General features: G+C 42.0%; 1 protein-coding gene and 1 pseudogene across 3 annotated transcripts in view; one reads left to right on the top strand and one right to left on the bottom strand.

The window, feature by feature from the left end:
- HERC3 (HECT and RLD domain containing E3 ubiquitin protein ligase 3) overlaps positions 1-13021 on the top strand; it is an 86042-nt gene extending 73021 nt beyond the window's left edge. For 2 of the 3 annotated variants that reach the window (XM_059665552.1, XM_059665561.1), the window contains 3 exons: positions 9835-10018; positions 10220-10322; positions 11280-13021. In XM_059665552.1, coding sequence (XP_059521535.1) covers positions 9835-10018; positions 10220-10322; positions 11280-11488 — 496 coding nt within the window. In that variant the 3' untranslated portion in view covers positions 11489-13021. Of the gene's footprint in view, positions 1-9834; positions 10019-10219; positions 10323-11279 lie in introns of those variants that run through there. The other variant, XR_009448751.1, reaches the window with a different exon arrangement.
- An 8995-nt stretch (positions 13022-22016) lies between these two features.
- Positions 22017-22117, bottom strand: LOC132224153 (U6 spliceosomal RNA; annotated as a pseudogene).
- Positions 22118-22985: the final 868 nt, after the last annotated feature.

The raw sequence follows: 22985 nt of genomic DNA, 5'->3' as shown, positions 1-22985 counted from the left end.
ATTGATGAACCTTTAGCCAGACTCATCAAGAAACAGAGAGGACCCAAATAAATAGAATCAGAAATGAAAGGGGTGAAGTAACAACTGACACCACAAAAGTACAAAGGATTGTAAGAAAATACTGTGAACAACTATATGCCAACAAGCTGGACAATGTAGATGAAATGGACAAATTCCTAGAAAATACAGTCTTCCAAAATTGAATCAGGAAGAATCAGAAAATCTGAACAGGCCAATAACTGATGAAATTGAAGTAGTAATAAAAAACAGTAAACAAAAGCCCTGGTCTGGATGGCTTCACGAAGTTTTACCAAACATTATCAAAGAATTAGTACCCATCCTCTTCAAACAATTCAAAAGAATCCAAGAGGAAGGAACACTTCCAACCTCTTTTTTTCAGACCAGAGTTATCCTAATCCCAAAACCAGATAAAGACACTACAAAGAAAAGGAATTACAGGCCAATATTCCTGATGAACATAGACACTAAACTCCTCAATAAAATACTAGCAAATCAGATCCAGCAATATATTAAAAAGATCAGGCACCATGACCAAGTGGGATTTATTCCAGGGATGCAAGGCTGGTACAATATTCACAAATCAATAAATGACACATCACATAAACAGATTGAAAGACTAAAATCACATGATCGTATCGATATATGCAGAAAAAGTATTCGACAAAATGCAACATCCATATTTGATAAAAACTCTCAGCAAAGTGGGAATAGAGGGATCATGCTGCAACGTATAATAAAGGTCTTATATGACAGTCCTTTTTCGTTCCTTCACTTTTAGTAAGACTATATCAAACATTTTTTGTGTATAAAAGTGTGTTTTTTTGCCTTTCAGATTGCTTTTTAATGATTGGGTCCCAAGGGTGAAATTGGATTAGGATATATCATTTGAATCTGTTGATAGGTATCTTTGCTAAATTAATTTTTCTAATGAATTATATCAGCTTATACGTTATCAGTATACTCGAGTACCCATTTCACCTAATCCTTACAAGCTCTGGTTCTTTTCTAAAAAAAAATTACTTTTATTAAGAAATTTGATATCATTTGTAAAATTTTATATTACTTCTATATAAAGGTTACTTTACATATTTACACAACACTGATCCACTTTATTGATATTTACCTCTAAAATATTTTTGTGTGAAAAAGGTGAATTAGATAGAAGTGATGGTTATATAACATTGTGAATGTACAGATGCCACTGAATTGTTCATTTAAAATAGTTAATTACCTTTTGTGGATTTTTACCTCGATAAGAAAAAAAGTGTACATGTGTGTGCACGAGCAAATGCATCTGTGTACACATTGAGTGTAAATTCTCAGGCAGGGAGAGCTGCTGTGCCCTGTTGGGCAGTGAGCGTCAGCATGCTACGGTTTTCTGCAGAATTCTCTTAGAACTCGAGTTAAATGTGTAATGCACGTTGCCTTTCTTTCTGACAGTTATTTTGTGCGTTGCTTACTAATGTGGGCCTATAATAGATTAAAAATGGTTGATGTGTGGTAGTGTTTGACCTGCCTTGAAAGGTGGGTATCCTGCTAGATGTTATCATGCAAGTTTTATGGCTTTCTGAGGAACTATCAAATAAGCACTGCAGGAAACAGAGGGTAAAGATCAACCCAGTTCGGAAGTGGTGGAAATTGTTTGACTTTGTGAAGGGGATTATAAACATGCCTGTATCCTGGGGATAGTGGCCAACAGTATTCATGACCAGTAGTTAGAAAACCCTATGGCTAAAGTCCTACAAGTGGAAGAAAGATTGCTGCCCAGAGCATGCAGCTGGGAGCCAGTGTACTCGAGACCTCACCGGAGCCCTTCTCCTCTTAGTGCTGCCCTTTCAGGATATGTTTTTCTGCCCCAAATGGGGTTGCAATATTTTCCCTTCCTAAAGTAGTCTACTGATGTTCTTTATGCATTCGCGATTGAGACGAAATGATTTTCATTTGATTCGTATGAACTCTTTATTATATTAAGACTATTGAACCCTTTGCCAGTCATATTTATTGCCAGTTTTATTCCTGGTTCGTTGTTTGCTTTGGAAAATGTGTTGTTTTCAAATCTTTATAATTAATTTTTGTGTCGTCAAGTCTGGTATTTCTTTCCCTGTCTAGTAATTGATAAAATACCTAATGTATTTTATTCAGTTAAAAATTTGTTTGAATTTGTATTCTAAGCTGTATCCATATTGCTAGTTTTCTTAGCTAGTCTTACAGGTGAGCATTCAGGTAATTATATTAATTTGCAGATCCAGTTTGGATTTTCATTTGAAGTGTGATAAATTAAAAGTTAATTTGGGAAGAATGTACACTTTTGTGATATTTAATCTTACCATCCTAAGGCCTATTCTGGTCCTAGCTGGTTTTGCTCAGTGGTCATGGGTTCGATTCTGGTCAAGGCACATACCTAGGTTGTAGGCTCGATCCCCAGCCAAGGTTAGGGCGTGTGTAGGAGGCAGCCAATCGATGTGTCTCTGCCTGTATCTCTTCCCCCTCCTTTCCACACTCCTAAAAAGCAATGGAAAAAATATTCTCAGGTGAGGATTAACAGCAACAAAAAGGCACATTCTGTTTTTCTTTTCAGAGAGGTTATACATATTTTTATTAGAGGTTCTTACAAATATTTTGATTTCTTATTCTATTGTGAAAGAGAGTCTTTTCTACATATTTTGAGATTAGTGCCTAGAAATAGTTACTGATTTTTGTATATTTATCTGGTAACGGTCAATTCCTCAGACTTTCTCTTCCCTCCCCCTCCCCCTCCCCCTCCCCCTCCCCCTCCCCCTCCCCCTCCCCCTCCCCCTCCCCCTGTCTATTGGTTGGCCTGGCCCTAAAGAAGATTAACATTACCTTAAGGTTTTACTCAGCTATTGCCATTAGCAACAGGTCAGAGCTGCCTCCCATTCCCTAAGGTAAAGCAATCAAATGTTGCTTCTGTGTAATTTTAACCTTTATGGGAAGTGGAAGAAAATGCATCTTGAGTTTTACAATTTTTTGTAAGGCTTTAAATTAGTTTTACTTAATTCAGAATGCCCAAATGTAAAGTTGAAATACCTTTTTTATATATTCATTAGGGGTCCAGTGCACGAATTTGTGCACCTTGAAAGGAACTGTGGGCTGTAAGGCTGCAGTGGGCACAGAGGTAGGTCTTGGCCCATCCTCTGTGCCCCCACTGGCCCCTCCCACCCTGGTAACCTGTCTGCCAGCAGCCCCACTCCCACTGCTCACATCCACTGATGGTGCGGAGTGATTGGGGCTGGCGCCAGCAGCGGCTGTGAGTGGGGCCATTGCCACCAGCAGGTGCAAGTGGAGGCTGCCAGCCCCCATCGCCCCTCAGGAGCAGGGGGAGGTGGACAAGCCCTGCGGGGCGATCAGGGCCCGGCAGCCACCGCTTGCACCCGCTGATGGCACTGAGCAATCAGGGCTGGCTCCGGGCACCAGCAGCTCCGGTGCCAGCAGAGGTGTGAGTGCCAGGCGGGACTGGGGCGCGCCGGAGCAAAGAATTTTCAGTAACCACCAGAGGCTTGCCCTGATGATAGCGACCGGCATCCCACCTTGGTCTGGCGCCCCTGCTCACCTCCTCCACCATCCCGCTGCTGCCAACATCCACCATGTTCCATGTGTGCCCCCTGGTGGTCAGCACACATCATAGCGACCAGTTGTTTGGTTGTTCCGCTATTCGGTCTATTTGCGTATTAGGGTTTTATATATATACTAGTGGCCAGGTGCACGAAATTTGTGCACGGGGGGGATGGGGGGTTGTCCCTCAGCCCGGCCTGCACCCTCTCCAATCTGGGACACTTGGAAGGATGTCCTACTGCCGGTTTACAGGGATCAGGCCTAAACTGGCAGTCGGACAGCCCTCTCACAATCTGGGACTGCTGGCTCCTAACCGCTCACCTGCCTGCCTGCCTGCCTGATTGCCCTAACCACTCTGCATGCCTGCCTGCTTGCCCCCAACTGCCCCCCTCCACGTGCCCCCCTGCTGGCCTCACTCCAAACTGCCCCCCCACAGTCCTGATCACCCCCAAGTAACCCCCACTGATGGCCTGCTGGCCCCAAACAGACCCCCCTCGCCGGCCTGATCACCCCCAATGGCCCTCCCCTCTTGGCTTCTAACTGCCTCTACCTCAGCTCTGCCACCATGGCTTTGTCCAGAAGAACGTCTGGAAGGTCTCCCAGTCTAATTAGCATATTACCCTTTTATTAGTATAGAGGACTGGTGCATGGGTGGGGGCCGGCTGGTTTGCCCTGAAGGGTGTCCCAGATCAGGGTGGGAGTCCCGCTGGGGTGCCTGGCCAGCCTGGGTGAGGGGCTGATGGCTGTTTGCAGGTGGTCACACCCCCTTCAGGGTGGGGGTCCCCACTGGGGTGCCTGGCCAGCCTGGGTGAGGGGCTGATGGTTTACAAGCTGGTAGAACCCCCCCCCCAGTGGGGACCCTCACCCCATGGAGGTTTGGCCAGTCTGGGTGAGGGGCTGAGGGCCATTTTCAGTCTGGCCAAGCCCCCCGGTGATGGAAGCTCCCAGCCTCTCCTTTTTTTTCTTTATTCTGGGATTTATTTACCTTCTATAACTGAAACTTTGTTGCCTTGAGAGGAGCTCAGAGCTGGCCAGGGCAGGTGGGAGGGAAGCCTCCTGCTCGCTCCAGCTCTGTGGCCACGGCCGGCTGAAAGCAGGTATCTGGGGTTTATTTACCTCCTGTAATTGAAACTTTGTTGCTTTGAGTGGAGCACAGAGCCAGCCACGAAAAACGGGAAGCTTGGCTTCCTCCATCATTGGGGCAACCAAGCCTCCTGCTCGCTCCAGCTCCGTGGCTGCCGGCTGCCATCTTGGTTGGGTTAATTTGCATATAGTCACTTTGATTGGCTGGTGGGCATGGCTTGAGGTGTAGTGAAGGTATGGTCAATTTGCATGTTTGTCTTTTATTAGTGTAGATAGATAGATACATACATAGATGGATGGATGGATGTCAAAGTCTTTTATCCTTTTTGGGAAACAATCAAAACCTGATTTAAATTGAAACCAAAACCAAGGTAGTTTATTGAATTCAATATTTGTGTTTCTGTATTAAAGACTACCTTGTTTTCTAACAATAAGGAGTCATAAACTTAAGAATATAATGGTGTTCACTACCTCTCCTTTTGTAACTGGGGAGAGAATGAGGATTGAATTTCTAATCAGTGTCTCTGTCTTTTATATAATAACTAGAAGCCCGTTGCATGAAGATTTGTGCAATAGGCCTTCCTTCCCCTGGCTGCTGGCACCGGTTTTCCTCCGGCACCTGGGACCCAGGCCTTTGGTCCGGCCACAGTGAGGCTTGGCTTTTCTGCTGAGGCCACAGCAGAGAAGCCAAGCCTCTTCAGTCTTCAGTCTTCACTCCGGCCGGAGCCTTCAGTCTTCGCTCCATGTCTGCATATGCAAATTATCCGCCATCTTTGTTGGGTTAATTTGCATAGTCACTGATTGGCTGGTGGATGTAGCGGAGTGACACAAATTTGCATGTTTCTCTTTTATTAGTGTAGATAACTGATAAATCTTGAGCACTTTCAGACACTAGCCTATGGGCTTTTATATGAATTAACTTGTCCATAATAACCATGAAGAGAGGGAGTATTACTATCTTTTTATAGATGAGAAGAAACTGAACACAGATTAAATGATTTGCCTAAGGTTCATTGCTTATAGGACTCAGAGCTGGAATTTGATTGCAGGCAGAGTACTGAGTCCTCTTTGTTTGAAAATACTGTTTTATTAATACCACAGTGGTAAACAACTTTATGCTTATGTATTTTATAGATCACTGAGTCACACACAATTCAAAACCCATAAAAGAAGCTAAGAGTCTTTACATTAAATGTGTCCTTCCTAAAAATCCTTAACTGTATTCACTCTATCCTCAAGTAGTAAAATTTGATTTTGCACCATTTTATATTTAATATGTCACATTTACATACAGAATAATGAAGGCACAGCTAATATAAGCAAATGAACTTTTCTGCTTTTGAGCTGAGGGTGAGGACACACATTTAAAGATTGGTTCTTCAAATATGTATATTTTCCCAAACATTAGCTTCATTGAAGAGTTCTAAAAGCTACATTTTAAAAGCTACATGACAGCCCTAGCTCGTTTGACTCTGTGGATAGAGCATTGGCCTGCGGACTGATGGTCCCAGGTTCGATTCTGGTCAAGGGCACATGCCTGGGTTGCGGGCTTGAGGCAACCGATCAATGATTCTCTCTTATTATTTTTTTTTAAACATATTTTATTGATTTTTTACAGAGAGAAGAAGGGAGAGGGATAGAGAGTTAGAAACATCGATCAGCTGCCCCCTGCACAACCCCGATGTCCCCGCAACCAAGGTACATGCCCTTGACCGGAATCGAACCTGGGACCCTTCAGTCCGCAGGCTGACGCTCTATCCACTGAGCCAAACCAGTCAGGGCTCTCTCTCATTATTGATGTTTCTATCGCTCTCTCTCTCCCTCTCTGGAATCAATAAAAATGTAAAAAAAATAAAAGCTACATGACAAAAAGATTTCACAAGGATCAAACTATGTAACACTTTATGCACATGCTTTACAGAATTTGCTATATTCTGCATTTCTTCAAGTAAATTAGTATTTCTGATGCTAGGTAGAGGAATTTAATACTTAAAACATTTTTTGTACCTTTGTAGATATTATCAAGAAGACACAAACATGAGACTCCAAATAATTAACATATGTTGACAGAATTATACAGATTATACACTCTCCTCAGAACGATTTATTTCTCTAAGTTCAAACATTCAAAACATTCTTTTAAAATTTGAAGTGGCAGTTTCCAGGCCTCATTAGCAGTACTGTCATGATCTCCACCACAGGCTCTCTTGATTCCATCACTCTTTTCTGACGTGTAAAGCTGAGGTCTGGGTTACAAAAGCAAAGTCTTGTAGATGAGTTTTTTTCTTGGATTCTGCTTTTTCTGCAGTGCGAAATTTCAGGACTAAAGAAATCGAAGAATTAAGCACTGAGGACATGTTCAGTCTTGGCTTGGGTGTTCATGTGTGGTGTGATGAATAGTGTGATGACTTGGTTTCCAAGTGGTTTTTCACATCTACTTGACACCCTCAATAAGCCCTTAGTTCCCGCCCTCACAGAAGAGATCATGAAAAAAATATTTTTTAATTAAACTCATTTTCTCCAACGCCTTTTGAATTATTTATTGGGCTCAAAAATGAAAATAAAGTTTGAAACGGGCTGGTCAGGATCAGATTGTTTCAATTTAATATATTTTTAGGAATGTCAGAATTGAGTCATATTGTATTTTGGTCCCAACCCTGAGCCTTTTCAAGTTCACCAATATTTAAAAGGAAAAAAAGCAGGATTTTCTTAGTCATTCTCCTCTTCCGTCTCTGTCCCCGCCTATTCCTGGCGTCATCGGGAACGCAGAGTTGGGGCCCTCATTTTTGGCAGCCACAGACCCTTCCGCTTCCCCTCCTCTGCCGCCGCCGCCTCATACCCCTCACCACCCTCCAAGGTCCATGCATCCCCATCTCACCAGTGAGCTTTTGGATCTTGGCAAGTGAGGGCTTGTAGATGTCGTTATACGTTTTTCCCAGAGCCTGAAATTCCTTATCAAATTTGGCCTCTATCTTATCCCAGCGCTTCTGCAGCGTTTTAAGGGCCAGGACTCAGCATTTCAACCGAGTTAGGCAGGCTCTCCAGAAAGGCATTTTTAGGCTTTGGCGCTTTCTTTGCAGGGGTCTCAGGCCCCTCTGCACCGCCCTTGGCTATTACTCCTCCTCCGCCCCTTGCCGCTGCCTGGTCCGCTCCGCTGGCCTCGACCCCGCCCTTCAGCGCGGGGCCCTGGACTGGCTCCCTGGCATCAGCTGGTGGTCGTGCCCCCCGCCCCCTTTGCGTACTGCGACAGCTTCCTCCTGTTGCTATGGCCTCAAAACTGACGTCAGATCCTGTCACCTGGCTACCCTGTCCCCGCAGTTTGCTCCTCAATCCCACTTAAATCCCTAAATCTGTCAATGCGTTGTCTTGGCTTTTGCCTGCATCTCCCTATGGTTGGCCCCTATGGTTGGCGCGGGTCTGCCTTGTAGCTTATCTGGCTTACTCCCCGAGTCGGCTTCGATTGGGGTTGCAGGCTTCATCCCTAGTTGGGGGCGTGCAGGAGGCAGCCGGTCAGTGGTTCTTATGGTTTCTCTCCCTCTCTGAAATCAATAAAAATATATTTTAAAACAAAAGACCAAAAACCACGCTACTGCCAGAGGAAGGGGGTGGGGGTGAAGGGGGTCCTAATAAATTGTGACAGAAGATTTGACTTTGAGTGGTAAGCACACAGGGACATACAGATCTTGTCACATAGACACCCACACCTGAAACCTGTATGATCATATTGACCAATGTCACCCCAATAAATTTAATTTAAAAAACAAACCACATCCCAGTACTCATCTTGTGCATTCACGTGAGAATCTTTTTGTGTCATCCACCTGGGTCAGAGGATGTTTATGTTTTCAATTCTTCGAGCTGTTGTCACTTTTTCTCCTGGATGTTTAGAGGTCTCATTTCACAGTTTACATTCTCACTAGTGAGAGACTACATATGCACTCAGACAGTGGCCAGACTCCATATAAAAAAAACCTCTCACCTGCAACCGCCTGCTCAGGAAACCAACCCCGTATCCGCAGCAAGCAGCCAGCTTGCCTCTCAGTAACTCCTGACACAGTCAGCCCCGAATGGCCAGCACTTGACAGCTTCTTCCAACTTAGGCCAATGAGAAAAAAAGCAAAATACGCATATTTGAAACTTTGCTAAGAGAGTAGATCTTAAAAGGTGTTATCCCAAGGGGGAAACAATTTGTAAGTACGTATGGCAATGGACATTAACTAGAGTTATTATGGAATCATTATGTTGTATATCTGAAACTAATGCTAAATGTTGATTATACCTTAACATTCCCCCTCCCCAAAACAAAGAAAAAGCAAAATATGCATCTCTGACCGTTCACATAGGATGTTCGCTTCTAGTTAGCCCACCCCCAGCTTCCCCATGCCAGCAGCCTTCCCCTTTTACCACTCTGACGCTTTTCCACCTTCGGCCTGTTTTTGAGTCTCTGCTGAAACGTAAGTGATAGTGGCTGACTCCTTTGCTATAGCAACTTCTGAATAAATTTCCTTGGCTTTTCACGATTTTTGTTTATTTCCATGTGATTCCCATTGTCCTTTCATACCTTATCTTCCCACTAGCTGTGTAGGCGGTTCCCATTTCCCCACATCTTTACCCATCCCATCGATATTCTCCGACTTTACAGCTTATGCCAGTCCAGTGGGTGACATGGGAATTCACGGTTGTCTTTTCATCTGATTATTATTAGTGAGATGGAGCCACTGTATGACAGTTCTTTCCAGAGGTGGTTAAGAGATTTATAGAAAGGAGTTATGATCGCATCTGTGTGCTTCTTGTGTATAATGAAAGTGAGAAGAGGAATTTCTGGGGGCATTTTATATACGTCTGTGAAGAAAATAAAAGGAGTTATGACACTAACTTTTAAGATATGTGAGCATACAGATATCAGATGGTTTAGCTTTATTTGTTTCTGAAGAGGGGAAGGAGCCTAGAGCCATTATCTTAGACTTTTTTCTTTTAGCAGAAAAAGTTTTTGTTTTTGTTTTTTTCTAACCTACCAAATGCCTTAGGATGCCTCCTGGTATGAGAATTCAATGAAATTCCATTTTCATCACTCTCCACCTCAGTGTAAAAGGGGAACTGGATAAATTCTACAAGACTTTGGGCTAAACAGGTGCTGTTTCTTTGGTTTTCTGGCAGGCAGGAATTTGTGGATGCTTACGTGAATTACATCTTCCAAATCTCAGTTCATGAATGGTACACAGCGTTTTCCAGTGGCTTCCTCAAGGTGTGTGGTGGCAAAGTGCTGGAGCTCTTCCAGCCTTCAGAACTGAGAGCCATGATGGTGGGGAACAGCAACTACAACTGGGAGGAACTGGAAGAGGTGAGCACGTGTTTCCCTCCAAGGAAGCAGCATGGCCTGGGGAGGTGTGCCCAGAGCCCCGTCTTCCAAGTGTAGGGTTTGGAGGACTCTCCTGCATCTTAGAGGTCATTTCTTACTCCTAAATGCAAGTGGTATATACAGCGTCCACTGTTATCTTCTAATCTATAAGATACATTTTTTCCTTTTTGTCTTTTGGGGCAGACTGCCATCTACAAGGGAGAATACTCAGCCACACATCCCACTGTGAAACTATTTTGGGAAACATTTCATGAGTTTCCACTGGAAAAGAAGAAGAAGTTTCTCTGTAAGTATCAGAATTCTCAATATGGTATTTGTTAGATACTAGTTTTGGATGTGGTGTAGGATATACTCCACAAGTAAAATTCTAACTCTTTTAAGTGGTAAACAGTTAATAACTGTTTATACTTTTGTCTTGATATCTCAGGCACAACATATTAATTCCTAGTTGTTGCTCTAAAAACACTTTTCTTATGTTAGTGATTCCTTTAAGTATCATGTTGATGAAATCTAATTGTTTGGATTAATTTGCCTTATCTGTCTAGCCTTTTGAAAATATTACAAATTGTCTATTGCCTGTGTAACTTGGGAGGTGTGATTTTTATTAGCTTTATAATCATGGTATCATTCACATACCATACAATTCACCCATTTAAAGCATACACTTCAATGGTTCTTTAGTATATTCACTGGGTTGTGAGACTAACAATTTTAGAACATGTTCATCACTGCAAGAAGAAACGCCATGCTCATTAGCAGTCACTCCCCATTTCCCCCTACCCCCCCTCCTCACCAATCTGCTTTCCATCTATGGGTCTGCCAGTTCTGGACGTTTCATGTAAATGGAATGATATAATAGATGGTCCTCTCTGACTACCGGCTGACATTGGAGAAGAGTAATACATTTGTAAAGGAACATGAACTCTAGTTAATATGAACAAACTTAGCCTTTTAAAAATAGTTGAAATCTTTGTGTCAATGTATAATCAAGGTCAGATATTAGCCAGTGAATAGCATAGAATTCTTACTCATAGAAAACCAAAAAAGAGGGTTTGAAATAGTCTCTTTTACTTTATATGAATGAGCATTTATTAATATTAATGATATGCACGTTGGCACATAAAAGTAGTTGTACTTCTCACACGAGCCACAGGGTGTCACGCTTTCCTCTCTGTTCCTGGGAGGACGGCTGAGCGCTGCTCCCTGTTGGCAGAGCTAGTAATGCCATTCCCTTTCTCCCCAGTGTTCCTGACAGGCAGCGACCGGATCCCCATCTACGGCATGGCCAGCCTGCAGATGGTCATCCAGTCCACAGCCAGCGGGGAGGAGTACTTGCCGGTGGCCCACACTTGCTATAACCTTCTCGACCTCCCCAAGTACAGCAGCAAAGAGATCCTGAGTGCACGGCTGACCCAGGCCTTGGACAACTACGAGGGGTTTAGTTTGGCCTGAGGTCCCCAGCTCGCCCCAGGTTCCCCTTCCTTCCTCAGTGTCCACATTGAGGCCTATACAGAAAATCATGGGGAGTGAGTTCTATTTTTTTATTGCATAAGTGTGTTGGGACTTTTGAATCCTGAACCTGGTTGATGTGTTTCTGGGGTTGTATGCAGTAAGCAACCTTCTGGAAAAATCAGGGGTTGGGGATGGGGTGAAAAATTGGCTCTTGTTTAAGAGGTGTTTTGTTTTTAAATCAAATTACTGAGTGCTCCTTGCACTTGTGAATATGTTGCACTCTGCTGGGTAAAATGGCAGCGATTCTTAAATTCTCATTTCCCAAATGGCTCTCAGCCCTGATCTTTCCTTACAGTGCTTCCTCTTCCTTCTCTTAACTTCTCATTCCTTTGCACGAATGATTTTGACTGATCTGTCCTTTCTCACCTGCGCACGCAGGCTGTCTCCTTTCCCGGGGCAATAGGGCTTGTTGTAGCCCTATTCTGAGGACTAGGAGGAAAGGACTACTTCAGAAATTCCCAATTCCAACTAACTAAATCTGGGTCCATTACTTGGCTGAACTCTCTTGAGAATTTAAGGGAGCCTTTATGAACACATTTGCTTAAAAAAAAAAAAAAAAGATCTTGAGGGATTAGCAATCTCATGGCTCTCCCTGTTCCTGGACCTCCTTAAAGATGTGCAGAGTAGCTTAGAGTGGCAGCTGAGCTTAATTTGTTTTGTTGCTCAGCCAAGTTTCTTTTGACAGTAAAGTGAGGTGGTAAGGCCCAACCCCTTCCCTTATCTCGCTTTTGGAGGAAGTTGCATTAAATTTTTTTAGAGTATCTTCTCCAAGAAAAGTAAAAATAATAAATTTCTTCTTCTATCCTCTACCACTGTCTATTTCCTCCCTCCCGTCTTTTTCCTTTTCCTACCTTTTCCCTACCTACTTTACTTTTCTGTCACTTCATCCCATTCTTTGTTACCCGACTTAATGCTCCCTTCCTCTCTTCTCCTAATGGATGCATGCAGTCTATTTTTTTATTCCTATTTAAATTGCAAAATTTCTACTCAATTTTTTTTCCTCTTCCCTAATTGCTAAGACTTAAGGATGTTCTTTATTATGGAACTTTTGTTTATTCCGTTTGAAATGTTTGTTTACAGTGGGATTGGAGGGATGATTGCGTTTAAAGCAAATATATGTATCTCAAAAATAATGACATGCTCAGCCTTCTTCAGTGTGGGATAGGAAAGTTCTACATGGTCAAAGAATCCATGTGAACCTAATTTTAAATTCCTAGTCACCAGAGAAAGACTTATTTATATAAAATGAAGTATTTATGAACCTTGATATAGCATCAAATCTCAATGAAGGGTTGTAGATTTTTGATTTTGTTTTTCTGTTTTTAAAACGTATTCCAATTGCTAAATTGGTAGTTTTTCAGTCTTTATAATACAAGGTTAAAAAGAAGATATACAGTTATATGAAATGTTTATTTTCTATGTGTGTGCATATAGTTCAATATTATGCAATAAATTTGGTGTTTTAACTTAAAACTATTTTGTATTGTACTTGCAGAATGGGTAGCTTGCTTTCAGTAGAATAACTAAGTCATCCACCCAAGTGATCTAATAGCAGGTGCCAGAGAAATGGAGAAGAAAGCAGGGCTGGGGCCAGGATGGGGGAGCAAAGGACACTGAGGGCGAATGGCATTTCTGAAGGTTGTGAGGAATGAAAGCTCTCCCCATGGAGGGGAAGGCCTGTGCAAAGGCGTGAACACGGGGCCATATCTAGGGAAGCACAGGAATAACGTGAAGAAGGCACCAGATGAAACAGGGAAATAATGGTAAGTAAAACGGGAGAAAGAAAGTATGTTTGGGGTCAAGAAACGGCTAAACATTGGAACGTTAGTTGACAGTAAAGTAGGATTTGTTGCACTGTTCAGAACCCTGGGGTGTGATTGGAGGTAGGAACCTGACTTGAGCTTGATTTTAAGAGAAAGATGTGGAAAGAGGTACAATTAGGAACTGGAGTGGGAAGAGCAGAACAGAAAGACAGCAACTGAGAGCAGTGACAGTGGTGGTTGCAGTGCAAACAAAAGAAATGGCAGGACAGGAGCCTTAAAGGAAGGGAAATTAAAGGGGAATCAGTGACTTGTTCATCTAATGATTGATGCTTATTAGCCCACCTAATATGCACCAAAAGAGTTAGAAATGCGGCAAAAAAAAAGGATTTCGGTAGGTTTAGATTTTAAAAACAATTATACTGTATCATTTTGCCAGATTTAATAGATGGTTTAAAGAGGTGGTCAAGAGCGTAGTAGGTTCTCATTAAGTCCCATTCAACAAACATTTAATAGTATAAGTAAATGCTAATTTTGAGGGGCACAAAAAGCCTGATACATTTAATTTTGAATGGAATTAGCCAAGTTATTTTAAGTTTCTGGGCTTTGGAATCCTCAAACATGAAGTAAGGGTGTTGGACCAGATAATTTCTAAGGTCCCTTTGAGCTCTCAAATTACATACAATCCTGAGAACAGTGCCTGCTCATAGAGATGCCCAATAAATAACTCTAAACATCTGTGGCATGAATGGCGTTCTGTGCTGCTTCTAAAACACGATTTTTCTGGGATATTTTCTCTTCTCCCTTCATCATTTACTGTTTTAGAAGACTCTTCGGATAGGCATATCTAAATTTACCTACCTACCTTCCTTCCCTCCTCTGCAAACCTTTGGATGTTTCTTCACTGTTTCTGTCATCTACTAATTTAACCCTTTTCGGTCCAACCTCGAGGCTGACTCGACAGACCAGGCACTAGGAGCAGGTCCAACGTCGAGCAATAAGACATTAAAAAGTTCAACATTCGCTGAGGCCGGTTTGGCTCGGTGGATAGAGCGTCGGCTTGCGGACTGAGGGGTCCCAGGTTCGATTCCGGTCAAGGGCATGTGCCTGGGTTGCGGGCACATCCCCAGTGGGGAGTGTGCAGGAGGCGGCTTACCGATGTTTCTCTCTCATCGATGTTTCTAGCTCTCTATCTCTCTCTCCCTTCCTCTCTGTAAAAAATCAATAAAATATATTTAAAAAAAAAAAAAGTTCAACATTCAATCCCGTCAATTAATTTGAACCAGACTGTTTGAATTCCAAAAATAACATTGGACTGCAAAGGGTTAATGAAACTGCTTGGCAACTGAAAGTGTAACCTAGGCACTTTAGCAAATTCTGAAATCCATCTACTCCACATGAAAGCCTTTTCATGACATACTGCTTCTCTATTAATAATCCTGGAGATACGGGGTTGGAAAACCATAGCCCATACGCTGGAATGGGTCTAACATTATTTAAAGCAGAGGTCCTCAAACTTTTTAAACAGGGGGCCAGTTCACTGTCCCTCAGACATTCCACACATGCGCACTGTGGCCCCGGACGAGTCAGCTGCTAAGCAGGACAGGCAGCGGCGGCAAAAACACCCAGCGGGCCAGATAAATGTTTTCGGCGGGCCGCATGTGGCCCGCGGGCCGTAGTTTGAGGACCCCTGATTTAAAGGTTGACCATTTTTTAAAAAAGGAAGGATGGGGCAGGGGCGGGCTGAAAGGAGTATGGGGGTGGGGGGGGAACATATGTAATACTCCCAACAATAAAGAATCATTAAAATAAATACATAAAAATAAAAAGGAAGGATATGTGACAATGCCCGTATGGCCTACAAAGCCTAACTTATTAATATCTGGCCCTTCATAGAAAAAATTTGCCAGCCCCTGTGAGACCAGACTTGTAGGAATCACAATAACAGTGGATAACCTGACTGAAATCTTAGGAGGAACTTGGGTCAGTTTGACACCGAACCAGAGAACACGTGTTGGGCTTTTCTGCCACAAGGGTGAGAAAATTGAGCGTCTCAGAAAGGGATACCAAGGCTCTGAATGTAATAGTGGCTGCCACCGTGATGGTGTGCTGTGTGCCAGACGCTGTGCCAAGCATTTGCTACGCACCCGCCCGTTTCACCGCCACCATTGCCCTCCCGGCTCTGCCACCTACTAGCTGTGTGGCCTTGGGCAGGCTCCTTAACCTCTCTGTGCCTCATTTTCTTCCTGTTTAAAATGGGAGAGAAATAGTGCTTACCTCATACAGTTGTTACGGAAATTAAATGATTAAATTCATGGAAAGCTCGCAGGACAGTGCCTAGCACATAACAAGTTCTCAGTAACTATAATTAGTACACGAAGAAATGAATGTTTAGAGAAAGTGTGGGGCCTGGATTTGACCATTATTCTGTAATTGCACCCAGATGCTGGAGATGAGGCTGCTTAGTGGCCAGGGGCATCGCAGTGTGGCAGGTAACTCCCTCGACCACGCATCTGCAAGGACATTGCGGTGTAGGAGATGATGTCTCCACCCGCCCCCGCCCCAAACCCACAAGTGGCTGTTCATGTTCTGGGCGAGCTCTGGAGTCTGCTTAAACTTCAACAACACAGGGGAGCAAAACAAAATACCTCCCCCGCTCCCCAAGCAATCCTACAAAAAGGAAGTAGATGGCTTCATTTCGCCTGCATCATCCAGTTCTCCAAACCAGCATTGCTCCGAGCCCAGCTAGAATGAGGTCCCCTCACTGGGAAAGGAGGATTGGGGTGCTTCCTCAGCCTTCTGGGGCATTGTATGAACATCCCACTTAAGTTTGACCCAACCCAGAGACTGGCAAAGCTGAGACATGGTTAGGAACAACGAAGAAGCAGAGGGCTATCGGAAGCAGGCACACCGTGGGACGATCACGGTTCCCCATGACCTGCTCTGCAGACAAATCCAGCGGCTCTCACCGCTGGCAAAACCAACAGACAGCATAGCTGCTGTGGACTCTGCAGATCTCACCAGTTTTCACCCCACGGCTATTTGTGTCCACGAACATTAACCACCTGAGTCTCTACTTGCTCCCTTCCTACCTCAGCCGCCTCTGGCTCTTGCTGGATATCAGGGACTGCACTGACAGCCAGTCCAGACTTCTGCAGCTATGAATGTGTTAGAAGATACCAGCCTAGATTCCCACGCTGACCCCCACTGCCAGGCATGCCCTTGGGGCTATCCCTCAGCTATGTACTGCATGCTACCAACCTCGCACCTGTTACTGGCCTCCATCGCACACACCCAGGGGGAGACGGTGTAGCAATAGGAGAGCACGCCAACAGCCAGGGCCCTGTACCTGCTTTTGGACCGAGATCGGGCTCTGTCTTCTGTCACTGGCCTGTATCATTGCACTTACCTACACTTAGTCCTTCCCGCACACCCCTGGCCTGATCCCCATTACCAGCCCCAACTTCCAAGTGCCTATGGCCAGACCCAGCAGCCATGGTGGTGCACACCAACAGCCAGATCCCCCGCAGCTGCCAGGTACCCACAGTTGGCCTCAGTCCTGCACTGCTCCCCACTCCTACATGTGTCTCTGCCACTGGATCCTGCTACTACATAGGCACCTGCAGCTGGCCCCCACAGTTGAGTGTGTGCACATCACTGGCTCTGGTCATTCCCCCCAACCCCCATTCTGGTCCCTAGCTGCTGGGCCTGGAAGTGCTGCTAAGGACCCCAACAGCTAGTGCAGCCTCTAAGGACTCCCCACAGTGCTCGCCAAGGATCAAACAGTTGATGTTGTAAACTCCAGCAACCTGAACCAGAGATGACATCCCTCCCACCCTGGTCCTGGCCCCATTGCTACCATACGTTCCTTCACTTGGTGCCCTTCACCACTAGATTCGGGGTCACAGCAAGTAGTGTGTCCCTACCCACAGGTGAAAGTCTTCACTTACCAAAGTCAGTTCATTGAGTCTGGTGGAGGTGACTCCTTCAAATGCACAGACACACAGGTGTACAGGAATCATGAAGAATCAGGGAAACATTCCTACCCACAGAATAAAGTAAATCTCTAGGACTTGGCTCCAAAGAAAGGGAGATCCAGGAATTGACAATAATTCTTCTATAGATGATCAGAGAAATAGTAGAGAACACAAACAATTTAATGATACCTGGAAAGTAATACAAGAACAAAATGAGATGTACAAGAAAAAAATAAAACACAAAAGAGATGTAAACATTGGAGCTAAAGAATACAATGACTGACCCGGCCCATGTGTCTCAGTGGTTGAGCATTGACCCATGAACCAGGAGGTCATGGTTTGATTCCTGGTCAGAGCACATGCCCCGGTTGCAGGCTTGATCCCAGGTGGGGGGACGTGCAAGAGGCAGCCAATCAATAATTCTCATCATCGATGTTTCTCCCTCTTCCTTCCTCTCTAAAATCAATAAAAATATATCTTAAAAATAAAATAAAAATTAAAAACCTCTAGTTTGTGTTAAAAAGAATACAATGACTGAAGAATTCAATGGAGAGTTTCACCACCAGACTTGAACAAACAAAAGAATCAGTGAGCTTGAAGATAGATCTCTTGAAATTATCCACTGGGAGTGAGAAAAAATGAAAAGGAATAAAAAAGACCAACAGGACTTATGGGACACCATTAAGAGAAACAATGTGTAGATCATTGAAGTCACAGAGGAGAAAGGAGAAAGGGATAGAAAGCTTATCTAAATAAATAATGGCTGAGGACTTCTCAAACCTGGGAGAGATTTGGACATCCATGTTTTTGAAAATAAAAGGCACTCCAACATTTCAATCACGATTTTCTCGAAAACATAATAAACTTGTCTAAAATAGAAGCAGAATTTTAAAACAGCAAGAGGGAAAGAAATACATTATACAAAGGTACCCACATAAGGCTATGAGCAGATTTTCCAGCAGACACCTTGCAGGCCAGGAGAAAGTGAAATGACACCACCAAGAACTAAGAGAAAATAAACCTTGCCAACCAAGTATACTTTACCCAGCAAAGTTGTTCTTCAGAAATGAAGGTGAGCTAGGCTTTCCCTACCAAAAGCTGAGAGCTCATCACCACCAGACTTGACTTACAAGAAATGATGAAAGGAGTCCTTCAAGCTGAAATGGAAGGATGCTATTTAGTAATGTGAAAACACACAATACATTGGTTAAGGTAAGTATATAGTCAGATTTAGAATACTCCAATACTATGATATGGGATGTGTTAATCATTAAACTCCAGTACAGAGGTTAAAGGGCAAAAGTATTGAAGATAGCTATAGCTACAAAAATTAAAGCACACACAATATAAAATATGTAGAATGAGACATCAAAAAGAAAAAGGAGGAGTAAAAGGGTAGAGTTTTTGTATGTGATCAAAGTTAAATTGTTATCAGCATCAAATAGACTGTTCTAGCTATAAAATATTTTATAAGCCTCATGGAAACCATTAAGCAAAAATCTACAGTAGAGTTATAAAAGATAAAAGAATCAAAGCATACCAATATGGAAAATCATCGATTCACAAAGCAAGGCAGCAAGAGAGGAACAAAGGAACAAAGAAACTACAAAATAGAAAGGAAACAATAAGGTGGCATTAGAAATCTTTACCTATCAATAATTAAACATAAATGGATTGAATTCTCAAAAGACATATAGTAACTGGATGGTTTTAAAAAAAAGAGAGATCAACTATATGCTGCCTACAAGAGACTCCATTTTAAGAATACACATGGGCTGAAAGTGAAAGGATGGAAAAAGATACTCTGCAAGTCAAAACTAAAGAGAGATAGAACTGTCAGACAAAAGACACTTTAAGCCAAGCATGTCAAACTTGCGGTCTACAGGCCTCATGTGGCCCACGACGAGTATTTTTTGCAGCCCAGCCAGTACAACGGGATGTAAGAAACATTTTAGTACAAATTTTGTAACTTAATTTTTACAATATTCTGTTATACATAATTATTAATAACGAACTACAATGTTTGCTAACGACTGACTGATGACTATAATCTTGTTGCGTTCATTTCCCTTACATGCCTTATGCACAGGTGCACCATTTCTCTCCACTAATACCAGCAGCGAATATTTTAGCAGCGATTGCCACATCATTAGTCTTAGACTGACTTGTTTGGTGTGCGCAACAGGAAATAGTTCGCTTTCAGAGAACAAGAAAAATAGGTTTGTTTGCATTACGCTTATTAATTTGTGCAGTTATTCAGTGTCTGGTAAGTTAATGTTCAAGAAAAAAATTAATTTTTATTAAAATGTTCTATTTTATGTTAACGATTACTCATTTATTTCAGCTCTTTGTGTTCAGTGTGTCTCTATTGAAATAAACCTACGTTTCTATGAAAACTAAAGCTTTTGTTTTTTGCGCCCACATAATCTTAAAACTTATTTGGCCCGTGTTAGCCTTTGAGTTTGACATGCTTGCTTTAAGCCAAAACAGTAATGAGACTAAGAAGGTTATTATATAATGACAAATGGGTCAGTTCGTCAAGAAGATTAACAAATGTAAATATACAAGCACCTAACCTTGTAGCACCTAAATACAGGGTGTCCCCCAAAAAATGTATATACACTTTAATAGCTGATAGCTTTTGAAAATAAAATGTATTTTAGTAAATACTGCCTTTATAATTATTTGAAGTGTATTTATAAATTTTTTGCAACACACTATAAAGAAAATACTAACATATCTAAAGAGAGAAACAGACAATACAATAATAGTAAGGAACTATCCCATTTTTAATAATGGATAGATCATCCAAAAAAATCAACAAAAACATTGGACTTGAACCATATTGTATATCAAATGGTCCAAACATATATTACAACAGCAGTAGAACATATTCTCCTCAAATGCACACAGAATATTCTCCAAGACAGATCATATAATAGGTCACAAAAAAACCTTAATAAATTTTAGAAAACTGAAATCATACCAAGTATCTTTTCCAACCACAATGGTATGAAACTAGAAATTAATAACAGGAAGAAAACTGAAAAATTCACAAAGATGTGGAAATTACATAATATACTCCTGAACAAACAGTGTGTCAAGAAGGAAATATAGTAGATGCCCCTTTATCTGCAGGGGATATGTTACAAGACCCCAGTAGATGCCTGAAATGGCTTATAGTACCGAACCATATATATATAAATATGGCTTATAGTATATGTAAAGGAGGTTTATAGCAATAATTATGGCTTATAGTACCATAATATGTTCTCTATATTTTCTATACATAGAAAATGTATGTTTTTCTATACATACATTCATGGTGTTTTTCTATACATACATTCATTTTCTGGATTCTCTTTGGCATATCCTAATTGCCAGCATCACTACTCTTGTGCTTTGGGGTCATTATCAAGTGAAAACACAAGCACTGCAATATCTCAGAAATGGATCTGTAACTAAGACAGTTACTAGGTGCCTAACGGCTAGTAGTATACAGAGTGGGTATGCTGGACAGGGTCAAGTCATGTCCTGGGAGGGATGGAGAAGGATGGCATGGTATTTCATCATGTTCCTCAGAATGGCATACAATTTAAAACATGAATTATTTCTAGAATTTTCCATTTAATGTTTTTGGACCACAGTTAACCATGGGTAACTGAAACCAAGAAACTGAGAGTAAGGGGGAACTACTATAAAAAAGATCTTGAATCAAACAAAAATGGAAACACAGCCTACCAAACTAACAGGATGCAGCAAGAGCAGTTGTAAAGGAGGTTTATAGCAATAAATGTCTGCACTAAGAAAAAAGACAGATCTCAAGCAACTTAGCTTTACACTTCAAGGAACTAGAAAAAACAAAACAAATAAAAAAAACGAAGTCCAAACTTAGCAGAAGGAAGGAAATAATTATCAGACGGAAAATAAAATAGAGACCAGAAAAAACTATAGAGAAAAATCAACAAAATTAAGAGCTGGTGTTTTGGCAGATAGACAATTGACAAATCTTTAGCTAAACTAAGAAAAATAAAGAAAAAAACATTATAAATGAAAGAGGAAACCTAACTGACCACAGAAAAACAAAGGATCATAGGAGACTATTACGAACAATTATTTGCCAACAAATGTGATAATCTAATTTCTAGGTCCTAATAAGAAGATACTGATACATCCTTAGAAAAATACAATCTACCAAGACTGAATATGAAGAATAGAACATCTGAATACACCTATAATGAGGGAGGTTGAATTAGTAACCAAAAACCTCCCAATAAAAATAGCCCAAAAATCAGAATTAATGCCAGTCTTTCTCAACTTTTAACTACTAGAGGCCTGGTACACAAAATTCGTGCACTGCGGACGGGGGTAGGGGCTGCGGCGGCGGGGAAGGGTTCCCTCAGCCCGGCTGCACCCTCTTGCAGTCTGGGACCCCTCGCTCCTTGCTGCCCGCCTGCTCGCTGCTTCTTACTGCTCAGCTCACTGCTCCTAGTGCTTCCGCAGAGGCAGGTGAGGCGCCCGCCACCACCACTGCGCTCGCCAGCCATGAGCCCGGCTTCTGGCCGAGTGGCCCCTCCCCCTGTGGGAGTGCACTGACCACGAGGGGGAAGCTCCTGCGTTGAGCATCTGCCTCCTGGTGGTCAGTGTGCATCATAGCAACCAGTCATTCTGGTTGTTCCCCAGTAATGGTCACTTAGGCCTTTATTATATAGATTCTTTTCTCTCTCTTTTTAAAGGAATGCTTCATGAATTTGCATGTCACCCTTGTGCAGGGCTATGTAATCTTCTCTATATCATTCCAATGTTAGTGTATGTGCTGCCAAAGCAAGCACTCAGCTATTAATTATTTTTTTTAAAAAAGAGGAAAGAATACTCCCAAACTTATTTTACAAGGCCAGCATCACCCTGATATCAAAGCCAGGTAAGGACAATACAAGAAAAGAAAACGAGAGAGCAAAATCCCTGATGAATATAGATGCAAAAATGTTTAATAAATTACTAGTAAACCAAAAATCCAAATGTTAAAAGGATCATATACCATGATTAAGTGGGATTTATCCCTGGGATGAAAGACTAATTTAACAAACGCAAATCAATCAAAATGATGCATCACATTGATAGAATGAAGATAAAGTCATATCATCTCAATAGATGCAGAATAAGCATTTGACAAAATACACTTTTATGATAAAAGCTGTCAACAAATTGGGAATAGAAGGAACATACCTGAACATAATAAAGGCCATATTTGATAAGCCCACAGCTAACATCATACTTAACAGTGAAATGATGAGAGCTTTTTCTCTAAGATCAGGAATAGGTCGCTGGTGCCCACTCTCACCCTTCCAATTCAACATAGCACTGGAAGTCCTAGCCAGAGCAATTAGAAATTGAAAAGGAAATAAAATCAGAAAGGAAATAAAATTGTCTTTGTTTGCAGATGTTATGATCTTACATATAAAAAATCTTAATGACTCCACTAAAAGTTAGAATTAATGCAGTAAAGTTATAGGATACAAAATCAACATACAGAAATCAGTTGTGTTTCTACACAATAACAATAAAATATGTGAAAAAGAAATGAATCCTATCCATAATAGCATGAAATAGGAATAAATTTAACCGAGGTGAGAGATCCGTCACTGAAAACTACAAGACTTTGATGGAAAGAACCTGAAGGCATAAAGAAATTGAAAGATA

This window comes from Myotis daubentonii, chromosome 1 (genome assembly GCF_963259705.1).
Source record: "Myotis daubentonii chromosome 1, mMyoDau2.1, whole genome shotgun sequence".
Classification (NCBI taxonomy): domain Eukaryota; kingdom Metazoa; phylum Chordata; class Mammalia; order Chiroptera; family Vespertilionidae; genus Myotis; species Myotis daubentonii.
Note: the sequence above shows the minus strand (reverse complement) of the source record. Positions and strands in the feature narration are given on the sequence as shown.